The following is a 12,421-nucleotide window of genomic DNA, read 5'->3' as shown; positions in this document are numbered from 1 at the left end:
CACAACGTAAATGGGTTTCAGAGTTGCACACTTTATTAGGGATCAGCCTTGTCCATGCCCTTTTTCATCATTTGGGTCAGTGACCCTCCACCTTCTCATTTGTTACTTTCACTCTTTTTCATAGGGCTTTCTTCCTGATTTAGCAGACTCTGTAACTTTCCCCACAGTGCACAGCATTCTCCCTGAAGTGCCCTGGTGGTCCGCTTTTACGCTTTCGGGCTCACCGGTTTTTTTTGCCTGGTCCAGCATTCTTCGCGTCATCCTGTGGTTGATGTGGCTTGCAAGCGGCGCGGTCGAGTGTTCCGCCCCTTCTCTGCTTCTAGCACAGTCTCCTGCATCTCCTGACAGCCTCGTGCTGGCCTCGACCTCACTATGGCAGACATCTGGCTTCTTGACTTCCCCTGGGCAGTGGTTCCAGCAGCCTTCCAGGGTCAGGGAGCACTGCTTCCTTTCCAGCTTCCAACCGGCTTCGCTTGTAGTAAAGTTCTCTCTGTGGCATCTCTCTCTGTTTGCACAGCTGATGGGTATTTAAGCACCCCTCTACTATGTAGCTCCCGCCAACAACTAGAACGCAGCGTAGGCTTCCTGGTTCTAGTAATCAGCATCACTCCCATCTTCTTTCTCGCCTCAGTACTTTGGTATAATTTGTCAGAAGGAACCCTGATGTCAGTATAAGATGGTTGGATGGGTTCAATACCACAATAATTCATGATAGTCTTGGAATTGGAGGGGGGGTGATACCCAGAGTGGAAAGGTGGATACTGCATTTCTTGCAACCAGTCTCTCTCCCTCTCATGAGGGTCCTCTCCTGCCATATGGTCCTCACTGAGACAGTCACCACCAGGGTCGGAAGGATGAGGTAGTGGCTGCCCTTCCCTGGCCACATGGGAAGATAATTTCCCGAGAGAGGGAGTGATGCTATTGCTGGATTCAATACAGTAGTGTTACATTAAGGCATGCACAGGGACTGCAAAGTCTATGTTACATCTTTTTTCTTTTGTAAAATAAAATAGTCGTCAGTGGACAGGGGCAGATTTGAGAAATTGTAGCCAGCTTTTAGCCATTTTTGCGACCACGCATCTACTTGGCCCCCCCAAAAAAAATGGCCCTTAAATTTCCCACACTTCCTCTACAGACCCCGACCACTGACAAATGTTTTCTTTTACAATGAAACATAGTATCTGCGTTCGTGCTCCCAAGCTCTTTGCTTCTGTCCCTGCACACATTTTGAGATAAGACAATCAACAGGTGACAAGAGATGTGGGTGTCTGAGGAACATGTGACAAAGTACATTGTTGCACAGTTTTGTTACTTTTTAAGGCAGTTCTTACTCCGGCACGTTGAATGCCTACCAACCCTCCCTAATCTCCACTTGAATGCCTGCGTAAAACGGAGTAAACCAGGTGATCTCATCAACACATTTTGTTGCACCAAAGTCTTGAAAGTACATTTACAAAATGCAAAAGTCATTATTTAGTCACATGCCGCTTTGCATTCCGATACATTCAGGCTTCTGTTCAAGATAAAATATTTCTACAAGGATGTGTATGTTTGTCAGAGTATTCCTGAAAGACAAAAACACATATTTCTACCTACTAACGCTGCAAAGGTATATTTGGTCAACATGTTATGTTTCAGACTGGGCTCAAATCCCTGCATCACCACTTATCTGAAGAATGTGATCTTAGGCAAATCATTTTATCTCACTGTGAGTTATCAGTGAAAAGTATAAGTCTTTAGAATTGATTCTGTCCACATTGCACTTTAGAAACAAAATATCCCACTCATTCCATTGATCCATAAATAATAAAAGTGGCCATTCATAGAGCACCTGGAGACCATAGAAATGGTAGCAGTGCCTGGTATAACTCGACATATCATAAACATATATTGCACATCACAAATTGTGTTTGCTTTTTGGTTTACTCATGAGAATTTCTTGTAATGTTGCTTTCGGCGATACCATCAAGTATCGAAACCTCATGTCTCTTCCTGTAACATAATGCTCTGTGATTTCACACCAATGCCAATACATATGCAAAGGCCCCCCTACACATCCTTTATCACATAGAAAATCACACATCATAGAGCCTGCTCAAAAAATGTCCTACATCCTTTCCAGGGGCAGGGTCTCACTGACATCTGTTGCCTGGCTTTCTCAGAAGAAGTGTGTTGGCTACCCCTTTTGAGAGACTATTTACTCAACAGCCTCTCTATTGAGAACATTATACATCCCATGATATTTCTACTCCAAAAAGTATGTATGTTGATAAATGCATGTTTTTCATATACACCGAAAAACACTGTTGGGCTCTATTATTTTCTACAAAACATGTATAAACACTGATCCACACAGATTTACATTTTGTGAAAACACTGCAAAAACACCACTGAAATTGACAAAACAAACACTGAAATCCAAAAACACCAGCTATAACAAACCTTTGCCTCTTGTTCCATTCTAAGCAGGAAATTTTTAAGCTGGTTCTCGAGGCTAATCTTTTCCATTTCCAGCTGCTTAAGAAATTGATTCAAAGCTCCCTGTAAATTAAAAACAAAACAAATATATAAAAATATACCTGAAATTTCCCATGGTATTTGGAATATTTCACAAGATGAAGGATGTTGATCGATCACTGCTGCAAGCTAGGTATCAATACTTTGTACTTGACAGCTCCAGTTTTAAAATGCATCTACATTTTACAGTCAAAATGTCATGTATGCACAAGAGTCATTTGGCAGGCTCCTTCTGTTCACTGTACTATCGGTGGCAAAAGATTGGTTGCAAACAATTGGGGCAGGGAAACAAACGCAATGTATCATGGTAACCCCCGATCTTTGAGCTGAAGAACCAGATCCTGTCTAAAATACGGTTGTTCCTATTACAGATGAAGGGCTGGGAGAACCAAGCATTCTATGAGTAGGGCTGAGTCTGGGTCCAGCAGGTGACCACCTATCCTGAATTGCCACAAGCAGTCAAGACATATGCTATGGCAAAGGGATCATGAAAATGTGTTGGAAAATGGTCATGTGCACTGTAGGTGACTTGACCTATTGGTTTTTTCAAGAATTAACATACAAAACCAACCATAAACTGTTGCCTTTTACCCAATTTTCACAGTAAGTGCTGTAAAATGCATCATGTTAACCCATTATTTAAAAACAATTCTCAAGGTAACTGCTCCACCTCACCTCGATCACCCCTTGTTTGTCATGTTGGTTGGGCCTGCCTCGCTGACCTCGGTCGCTCACACATATTTGGTGCAAACATTTACGCCCCTCCAGTTAAAAAATTCAGCAGTCGCCACTGGTCGTGGGGCCAGAGCCAATCCAGTCAACTAACGTTTAAAGGAGGTTTTACAAAAGGCAATGATCATACAGACTCTGGTGGGAATCGATTTATTACAGCGTTGTAGTATTTTGTTGTGCAGAATGTAAAAGTAGAATATTCTATTTGAGCCAACTCGCAAATGCCACAATGCCTACTAAGGACAATCACAGGAAGTTCACCTCCAGTTCTGAGCCACATCAGCAAGGCATTGTGGGTATGAAATTTAGCTCAAATGCAAGCTTTTTTCTCCAGAAAAGGGCACATATGAAACTTTAATTGAAATTACACTGTTTGTGCACTTCTTGCTCCCGACCTGGACTTCCGAGCGACAGTCCCCCCACCCAGCTTATTGGCAACCCTAATTCGAACAATAAAGACAAAATCAGGCATAATCTTGGCGGTTTTGGTTATTTTAATGCTTCCTGGGCAGGGCTGGATTAGGTGTCGGTCAGTGCATTTAGGAAAATCTTCACCTCACAAAAATTGTCTGTTAAACGTAACACACTATTCTTTCAATTGTAGACACCTCTCTTAGTGATCAGCTTGCACTTCAATTATCAATGGATTTGAATAATTATGGTCAGCAAAGGGGCTCACCCAATGAAATATTGAGCACCAACAATGCAAGGAACTGAATTAAATGGAGCCCTAACATTTATTTACTAAATCAACACACAGGCACTTTAAAGGACATATTACATACATTGCATAATAGCTGTAATTCTTCTCCTAGCAATATCTCTGACATACTCGAAATCACTACAAAATACAAATGTGTAACTAATATAGCATTTGCAATAAAGCTTAGGATGCAATGGTCCAGCAAAAGAAAATGGAGATTCCAAGACAACTTAGGTCTGCAACATTTAACAAACCATCTAACATCGTGGTCGTACATCAACAAATTAAGCAAAAAGGCTTTAAGCCCACAATCAGCTTCTTTTGCAAAGGGGTGCAGAAAGAATGCTATGCTCCCTTTCGTTTAACAACACACAATGCTTCTGGAACTTCATGAATAAAACAAACAGATATGCTACAAATTGAATCTCAAGTTAACCCCATTGCAGAAACGACTTGGTGTAAATATTTCATGGACCTATATATGCTCCTATTACCTTTCCTCTAAAGCCAGATTGGGTTCTAACCAAATGTTATGTAATGGTCTGAATTTCTCAGTTAAAGTCATTGAACTAATATTTAAAAGCTTGAAATTGTCTAAGGCACCAGGTCCAATGTGAATATGAAAGGGAATTTGTTTTCTGGAACTTGATTCTCAAAGCTCGATTTGACACAATTATTACTCATGAGACAATAGCACCATCATGTGAATTGTCACATCAAATTCCCTAACTTAAAAAGGGTGAGAGATTATCTCCTAGCAATTATTGGCATATAGCCCTTCTAGACTCAGCGAGTAACGTGTTTGGCCCCGATTATAGCTGAACTTAATAAAATGGATGCCTTAAAAGTCCATCATTGCTAGAGGCGAATCTGGTTTTAGTAAAAGATTGTGCATGAACCTTAATGGTTTCTGTGAAGAGTCAAAATTCTGAGGCAGACAACGTTGAGAAGGGTTTTCCAAAGATGCAATTTTATTAACTAAAAAGGTTGGATAAAAGATTCACTATCCTTACCCTGATGAGGATTTCCCTGCCTAAAATAAACTAAAGGGAACATTCTAACGAAAGGTTTTTGTCACTCGCACATAAATATACACCAACTTAATAAGGTAATATATGGCAGTTCAACAGCAACAAATATAACAGTTACATTCACATCATAACAACCGTTTCACCTTCTAATTGAGATGAATTCCCCTACCCCAGATTCAAGCAGGATTTTGCTCAAGAGTTCCAAAAACAGTTAAAGGAAATCCTGTCTTGTTACAAAGTTCCACTTCAGTTCTCTTTTTGGTTCCAACTTGATAACACAAAGTTCCAATTTGTTCAAAAGTATTCAGCAAGATTTCCTCTTTTACTTGTGACAAAGATCTTGGAACGACTTTTTTTCATCAGCACAGAATATTTCCTTACTTCAATGGTTTCAAGAAAAAGGTCTTTGTCAGGATATTTCTGTATCATTTCACAAAACCACTTGTTTGACAATATTAAATACTCCTGCAGTAGTTCACACAACACTTGCTTTGGTGGTATTAATTTGTCAAGATGATTCTGCATTAATCCACTTCAAGATTTGTAACCACACAATTGTACTTTTAACCCACAAAAATATGTTAGTGATTTTTCAACAACTTCTTCAATATTTGTAACCACATCACAGTATTTCAACAGCTTCCACAGCTTCCACCTGGTCCACTCACCTACTAGGTCTACTAGAACAAAGCTCTCTGCTCTGGTGTACTCTCCTGCCAGAACAGATCAAAATACTAGAACATTCTCTGACCTGGTATACTCTCCTGCCAGGCCAGAATAAACTACTACTTGCAAGTACGTCTGTGGTAAGGGTTAAGCTCAAACAGATTAGCAGTGTCTTTTGCTCCACAACATCAAGCATAAGAAACTCTATGAGGGAAACAAGAACCGCACTATTGGTGGGATTGCCACACTCTCTGCATGTTATGCTTCACACCTTCTGAATATCTTCTTTCAGAAGTGCAGCCTTCCTGATACTCTTGTTTCTCCCCTTTTGCATTACCAACTGCTGATAAGGATTCTGTTTGATTTGTGCACTTCTTTGGCTTTATCAATGTGGCTTTACACCATTTTCTCTTAGGACCTCCTGTTAATATGGGCAATAGATTTTACCAGCACTGAAATTCTGAACTGCCTTCTTTTGGCTTGGGCAAGTCAGGTTCTTTATTAATTGCTTTTGTAGATTTCTATTTTGGCTTTGGCAATGATGGTTTGTCTTTTCGCCTATGGATATTGCCCTTTCTTGTTGCTAGCTCTTGTTATGCCCCACAAAGCCACAATCACACTCTTCTGGTATGATAATCAAGTTCTTATTCTGCCACCTACCCCTTTTTAAATCAGCTTGGTTCACAACAGAAGCATTAACCTGCTTTACATTAGTTTGTACTAAAAAAGCTTTCTCCTCTTTAACATTTTTGTTTCTCTTATTATTGAGGATATAATCCCTGGACTTGGCCAGCGGGTGGTAACGGAGTGCTCTGTAGTCACAAACTCATCATGTCTGGCATGCGCGTCCGTTCACCTCACTGCCTCAAGGTTTTCTGTTTCAGTTTCCCTGCGTGGCCCAGCAACCTCTCCTTTGTGACTTCCCACAGCCTGCGTCTGTCAATATCAGAGCTATCCTGGATCTCACAGCTATCTGGAGCATGCCTGCCAACGGTGGTCATCTTACAGTGTAAAAAACTGCTAAATGGTGCGCTTTCTGCTGTGAAATCTCTGCAGTAGGAAACCCGAGCATAGGAGATCCTCTCAGGACTGGCATTCGATTTACACGCCACTGTGGTCCCGGTGTCTTGGCTCACATCTGACTTCTGCTGCCACGTGGAGGTAGGACTCCACCGTCTGCTAATGCTCTTCTCTATGGCCTACACTTCAGGGGGCTTTTTATGCCTCCCAGTCTTCCTCAGGTGTGGGTCATTATTTCTAATTGACTGCAACTTGCAGTCCTGTGCCTCTGCAGCCCTCTTCCATGTCCCAGTATTTTGGGAATTGTCGGACTTGAAGTCCACAATGTCAAATTCAGCTTTTTCAATAAAATTATCATCACCAAGTTCATTACTATCCTTCTACATATTGCCCAAAGGAGTACCATAAGGATTCAGTGAAGTATTTGGCTTTACAAAAGAATGGGGTTTCTCAGGGTTTAAGCTAGTAACATTTAAAGACTCTTCCTTATTTCTCTGGGATGTATAGAGGCTTTCCTGTCTTTGAATGTCAGTGACTTCGAAAGGGTGTTTCTTACACCCAGTGCATGATTGCTTGTAATTATCTCCACTTATATTCCAACAGTCAGTTTGAGAAAATAAAAGCTCTGTTTGACAGGAAGCCATTACATATTCTTGTATCAATGATGCTCCCTTCCTTGAGGGAGGCAAATACCGCGTCTCATCCCACAAAGTCCTCCTGTTCCCCTTGAGCCCTTCTCCTCCCAGGTGATCCTCCTGGTTAATACCGCCCCAGTGCCAGGATCAGGAAGTGTCTTGCCTTTCCCTGGTCACCTGGGAAGAGACTTTAGGTATGGTTTGTGTGAGGACTTTGCAGGATTCATCACATCTCATACTCTATCTCTCGCAGAATGAGGTAAATAGGTTGGATCATCATATCTTTTGAGCTTTTATTGATCTGACCTCAGCATTCGATAGGGTCAACAGAGAACGGCTATAGGACAAATTGACAAACTGGTTGCGCCCGCCTCATTTGGTTGCTATACGAAGAGACATCCACACAGATTCCAAGGTGCAAGTACTCCTACGTTCCGATGGTATACTGTCTCTTCCTATTCCTATAGAGGGCTGCGACAGGGCTGTGTTTTGGCTCCAGCATTATTTAACATTTACATAGCTGATCTTGCGCCAGCTCTGTCCACCTCGAAGGCGTTTCCTCCTTGCAGGGCTGGCATCCATTTTCAGTGCCTACCATATGCAGCTGATTTAGTTCTCAAAGACCAAACATCGATTGGCCTTCAGCTCTGTCTCAATTCTTTGGAAACCTATAAGGTTATGATTATGTAACCTCACAGGAAAGAATATTCTTTAGTTGTCTCTGAATGGGTTCATCATTGGGAAAGCTGACCAATGGAAATATCTGGGTTATACTATCAATAGGTAAGATCTGTCTTGATGCCACTTCACGAACAGCTCAGAAGAAAGAAATTAACAGAACAATTGGTTGATTTTCACGCATTCCTACCATAAGATTCTACACCCAACAAGTGGTCCCTAAAAAAAAAAAAAGAAAACATGGTGCGGCAGTACACCCTACCAAACTTAAAATGGATTGGCTTAAAGTAGAATCTATATTTTGGAAAAGAGTATTGAATTTACCTAATGCAGTACCCATTACGACTCTCAGATACGAACTATGTTTTCTTTCCATCCAGGCCACCATTAGTTGGAAGAAACTGTCTTTAAGAATTATTTTAGATCCTCCCGACAATTCTTTGCATATTGATTTATACAATCTCATGCATTTAAAGGTGCCCATTACACTTAACAATTGGATTCAGGGTTGTGGACCTATATTAGAATCCCTAAATCTAACTACGCCGAATCTTCCTAAAAATCCTTAGTGTAAAGGGAAAGTTCAAGATTTAGGATTGGATGCAAACAAGAAATTTGGCCTGTAAATATAAATTATTTTCTTACATTGTGGCAAATGAAAAGACACTGAAACCTTTACCTAAATATCTAAGAAAGTTTCCAAACAAAAAATGGATGCTAGTCTTTGTGTTTTAAACTTAACTTGTACCCAACCATGGAGATCATTTCATGTTGTCAAAAGGTGCAAGAGAGAGTAGATTGTGTAGACACCGTTTTTTAGATTATGGATTGTTCAGCCATCAAAGCAATTTCAAACTCAGATCATACTTAATTCCACACATGATTGATGATAAATGGATTTCACAATTTGAGACCTGTGTGAAAACTGACCTATCTAAAATTGTTTCCAATGTTCTAAGAACTTGTCACACACCGATCTAATGTGTCTCTAGGTAAAAATCCAAATTTGGTAATTAAAGCCTAAAAGGAGGATGGAAATGTTGTACTTTGGGGTAGAGACGATTATGAAAAAGAACCTTACAAGCTCCTAAAGGATTGTAATTGCTATCAGAAACTTAAAGATCCTACTGATACATTTCTGACCTCTTTAAAATCTCTCCGCTATAAATGGTATGAAGAAGGATTCCTTAATAAGGATGAATACCAGTTTCTTCTAGTGAAGCATCTCACCATAGCCATGTTGTACCTACTACCCAAGGTACATAAGAACTACCTTACACCTCTTGTTAGTTCTATTGGCTCCCTTGCACAGTGATGTTAACATTTATCGATTCCTTCCTCATCCCTTTTGTTACTTGCTTGCCCTCCTATGTAAAAGACACTGTGGATGTTTTAAATAGATTACATTACATATACTGGGAGGATGATTTCATATTGGTCACATTTGAAGTCACGTCGTTATACATAGCCATTACGCATTCAAATGGTATTAAGGCAGCTGATTCCTTCTTAACGAATAGGTCAGCTATATTTGGGAGGCACAATGCTATGCTCCTGGAAATGATCACTTTTGTTTTGGAGCATAATTACTTTCTTTTCAATGGCATTATCTATTTACAATTACTCGGCACCGGTATGGGCATGGAATTTGCACCTCCATAGGCAAATTTGTTGATGGGGACTGGGAGGATCTGTACGTTTTCAATCAGCCATCGAATGTATGGAACAATAACATTGTTATTTGCCTTTGATTTAACATTGATTTATTCGTAATTTGGCAAGGGTACATGAGTGATCTTTGTTTGTTCCATCGATTTCTTAATGACAAGGATTTGAATTTAAATTTAGTCATGACTGCCAGTAGAACAGATATTGAATTTCTAGATCTCAGAATGTATGTAAATGATGGACAAATTGAAAGCCAAATGTTTCACAAACTTACTGCAGGGAACTCTAATTTACAGGCCAGTTCCAGCCACCCCCCAGTAGCATCAACAATATTCCATATGTGGAATTTCTCAGGGCAAAGAGGAATTGTTCCTGCATCTCTGACTTTGAGTCTATCGGTTTTGATACGAATAGCAAGTTTTTTTAAATAGTGGTTATTCAAAAGATATTATACTCAATGCTAAAAAGAAAGCAAACTTACATAAGAGGTAAGACCGGCTTAACGCTAAGAAGAGGATGGTTATTCAATTAGAAACCATCAGATGTATTACCACCTATGGCTTGCAGGCTATGCAGGCTATGCAGGCCTACGGAGTTCTAAATAAACATTGGCCTTTATTGTGTAAAGACACTGATTTGAAACCATCACTTAATTGCAAAGCACAAGTTCCTTACAGATGGAGTAAGAACATTGGTGACATTGTGATGAGTAACCATCCTGAAGTCCCCCAAAAAAGGAATTGGCTCCAGCAGCTTACTGGCTGTTGTAAGGAAGGCATGGTATCAACAGTAAGACAGACACAAGTAACCACAGTTCAAAGGTGTTTATTGAACTTCAAAAAGGGTTTGATAAACGCCTATGTAATCCTAAATCTACAGATGGGAGCAAGCTTCGACCATCAAATAATAATAACACCGTCCTAGTGGTATCTTGTCAAAATAAAAGGGCCCATACTAAAAAACCTATTGCCAATCCTTACCTCTAAATACAAATAGCGTGGGGAATAATGTTCTGAAAAACAAAGAAGTGTTCACAATGATATGACAGGATGTTCAGGCCGTTGACCCCACTCCCCCACATTTTCAGCACGGGACAAGGTGGCTCACTCAAGCATAGCACAGGTACTGGCTTCTTTAGCATGAGGATACAGTTCAATCATTAGCACCAGGGCCTTCGGTGCGCAGGTCTCCTTGCTTCTCAAAGTCTCTTCACTCAGAAGGTCTGATGCAACCAAATAAACATCAAGTTCTTTTCCTCTTTAGATTTGCACAAGTATTCACTTTAGGTGATTTACTATTCACCCCATATCCCCCTCAGCCAGGCTCATCCCTTTAACAAAATGTTCGTAGGATATTCCTTTTCGGGTAAATCGCGGTTCACTGCAGATCCCCCCTCGGCCAGGCTCAGATCCTTTTAACACAATTAGTCTCCCTCGGCCGGGCTCGGACCAATTTCAATTTACTTCACGTATCGAAGACTTTCGAAAGTGCACATGGTTTGGCTTGACCCATTGCAGGACCACTTCCATTTCACAATGCCTCTTGTATTAACATTTGTCACCTTTTAGTTGGATACCTTACAGAGACCTTCGAATGAGAACCCACATAGTGCCGTACCAATCTGTCTATGGTATTGTATCTTAGCTTCAAAGTTCAATCACTCATCTGCTGTTTTAATTATATTTGCGTCGCTTGCCACATATGCTTCATTGCCGCTTGTAACCTTGGATCCACACATACCGGTCTGGTATCAGTCTCCCCAACTCACTGGGTGTACTGACTTCCCTGATGCTGCTTTGTTGTAGGAGCCAAGGACAGTACCACAGTGGCAAACAATTCTCCCCTCCTTGACTGTCGACGCGGCAGAGCCCTGGGTACCTGACACACAATGCAGGATTCTTCAGCTTTGATTCCAGGTCTTACACGTTTCCTATTCTCGAAGGCTCAGTAAAGATATGGTCTTTCGGTGAAAAGGTCAAGGACACTTCCCTGCTTGCAATCCTCATCGGTCTTGCCATCTTCTGCCTTGTATTAAACTGCCATCTTGGAACTGCTGCTGCCTCGTGTGCTTTGCCTTGCTCCGAGTGTACTTTTGTGCTCCGCCTTTTATCCGTGTGGGGAAGTGTGATGGAAGTCTGGTGTGTCTAATGATCAGTAATTGCATGACCCTGCCTGATCATTGTATTGTTTAGTTAAATGAAGTATCCATAGTCTATGGGCACTCCAGTCCCCTGCACACCTATAAGTATTGGCAATAACTTCCAGTCAAGATTAATTCAGAAATTAATTAGTTAATCCCTGATAAGTTACCATTAATACATTCATTAGATTCAAAATTTAAGAAAAATTAGTCATGGTTTAATCTCATGTGTATGTATTGTTCTCTTACATATGCCTCATACCATAATCTTAATACATTGATAAGTATCATAATTCAAATGATTTATTCACAATCAAATTCAAAACATAAAAATTACAAAGGTTCAATAAAAAGCTCAACGCGTTTTGAGAGTTAATCTCTCTTCTTCAGGAGCAACAAAGTCCTATATACAATTCAAAAGAATAATTTCATTTATATTATCATGCATAGTAATCGTGCATTAGTTTTCCTTATGTAGAAGTGGTTCCATATTCCAACATCACTTTGTCTGTTCAAATAAGCTCATATCCCCATGTGGAGTAATCGTTACTCTTGTTCTAGTGTGGTAATGAAGTGTCCGCTGCAATCGATACAAATGACACTCGGTTATTGATAATTGAAAATTGTAGAT

The 12,421-nt window shown here is 40.4% G+C and overlaps 1 protein-coding gene across 3 annotated transcripts in view; it reads right to left on the bottom strand.

Annotated features, from left to right (window-relative positions):
* Nucleotides 1–12,421, bottom strand: part of CCDC169 (coiled-coil domain containing 169) — a 474,842-nt gene that overhangs the window by 212,660 nt on the left and 249,761 nt on the right. For all 3 annotated transcript variants that reach the window (XM_069640296.1, XM_069640294.1, XM_069640295.1), the window contains exon 5: nucleotides 2,443–2,541. In XM_069640296.1, coding sequence (XP_069496397.1) covers nucleotides 2,443–2,541 — 99 coding nt within the window. The remainder of the gene's footprint in view (nucleotides 1–2,442; nucleotides 2,542–12,421) is intronic.

The sequence above is a fragment of the Ambystoma mexicanum genome, chromosome 7q (assembly GCF_040938575.1).
Source record: "Ambystoma mexicanum isolate Mex_15411 chromosome 7q, UKY_AmexF1_1, whole genome shotgun sequence".
In the NCBI taxonomy this organism is placed as follows: Eukaryota; Metazoa; Chordata; class Amphibia; order Caudata; family Ambystomatidae; genus Ambystoma; species Ambystoma mexicanum.
This window is presented reverse-complemented; position numbering and strand designations above follow the sequence as displayed.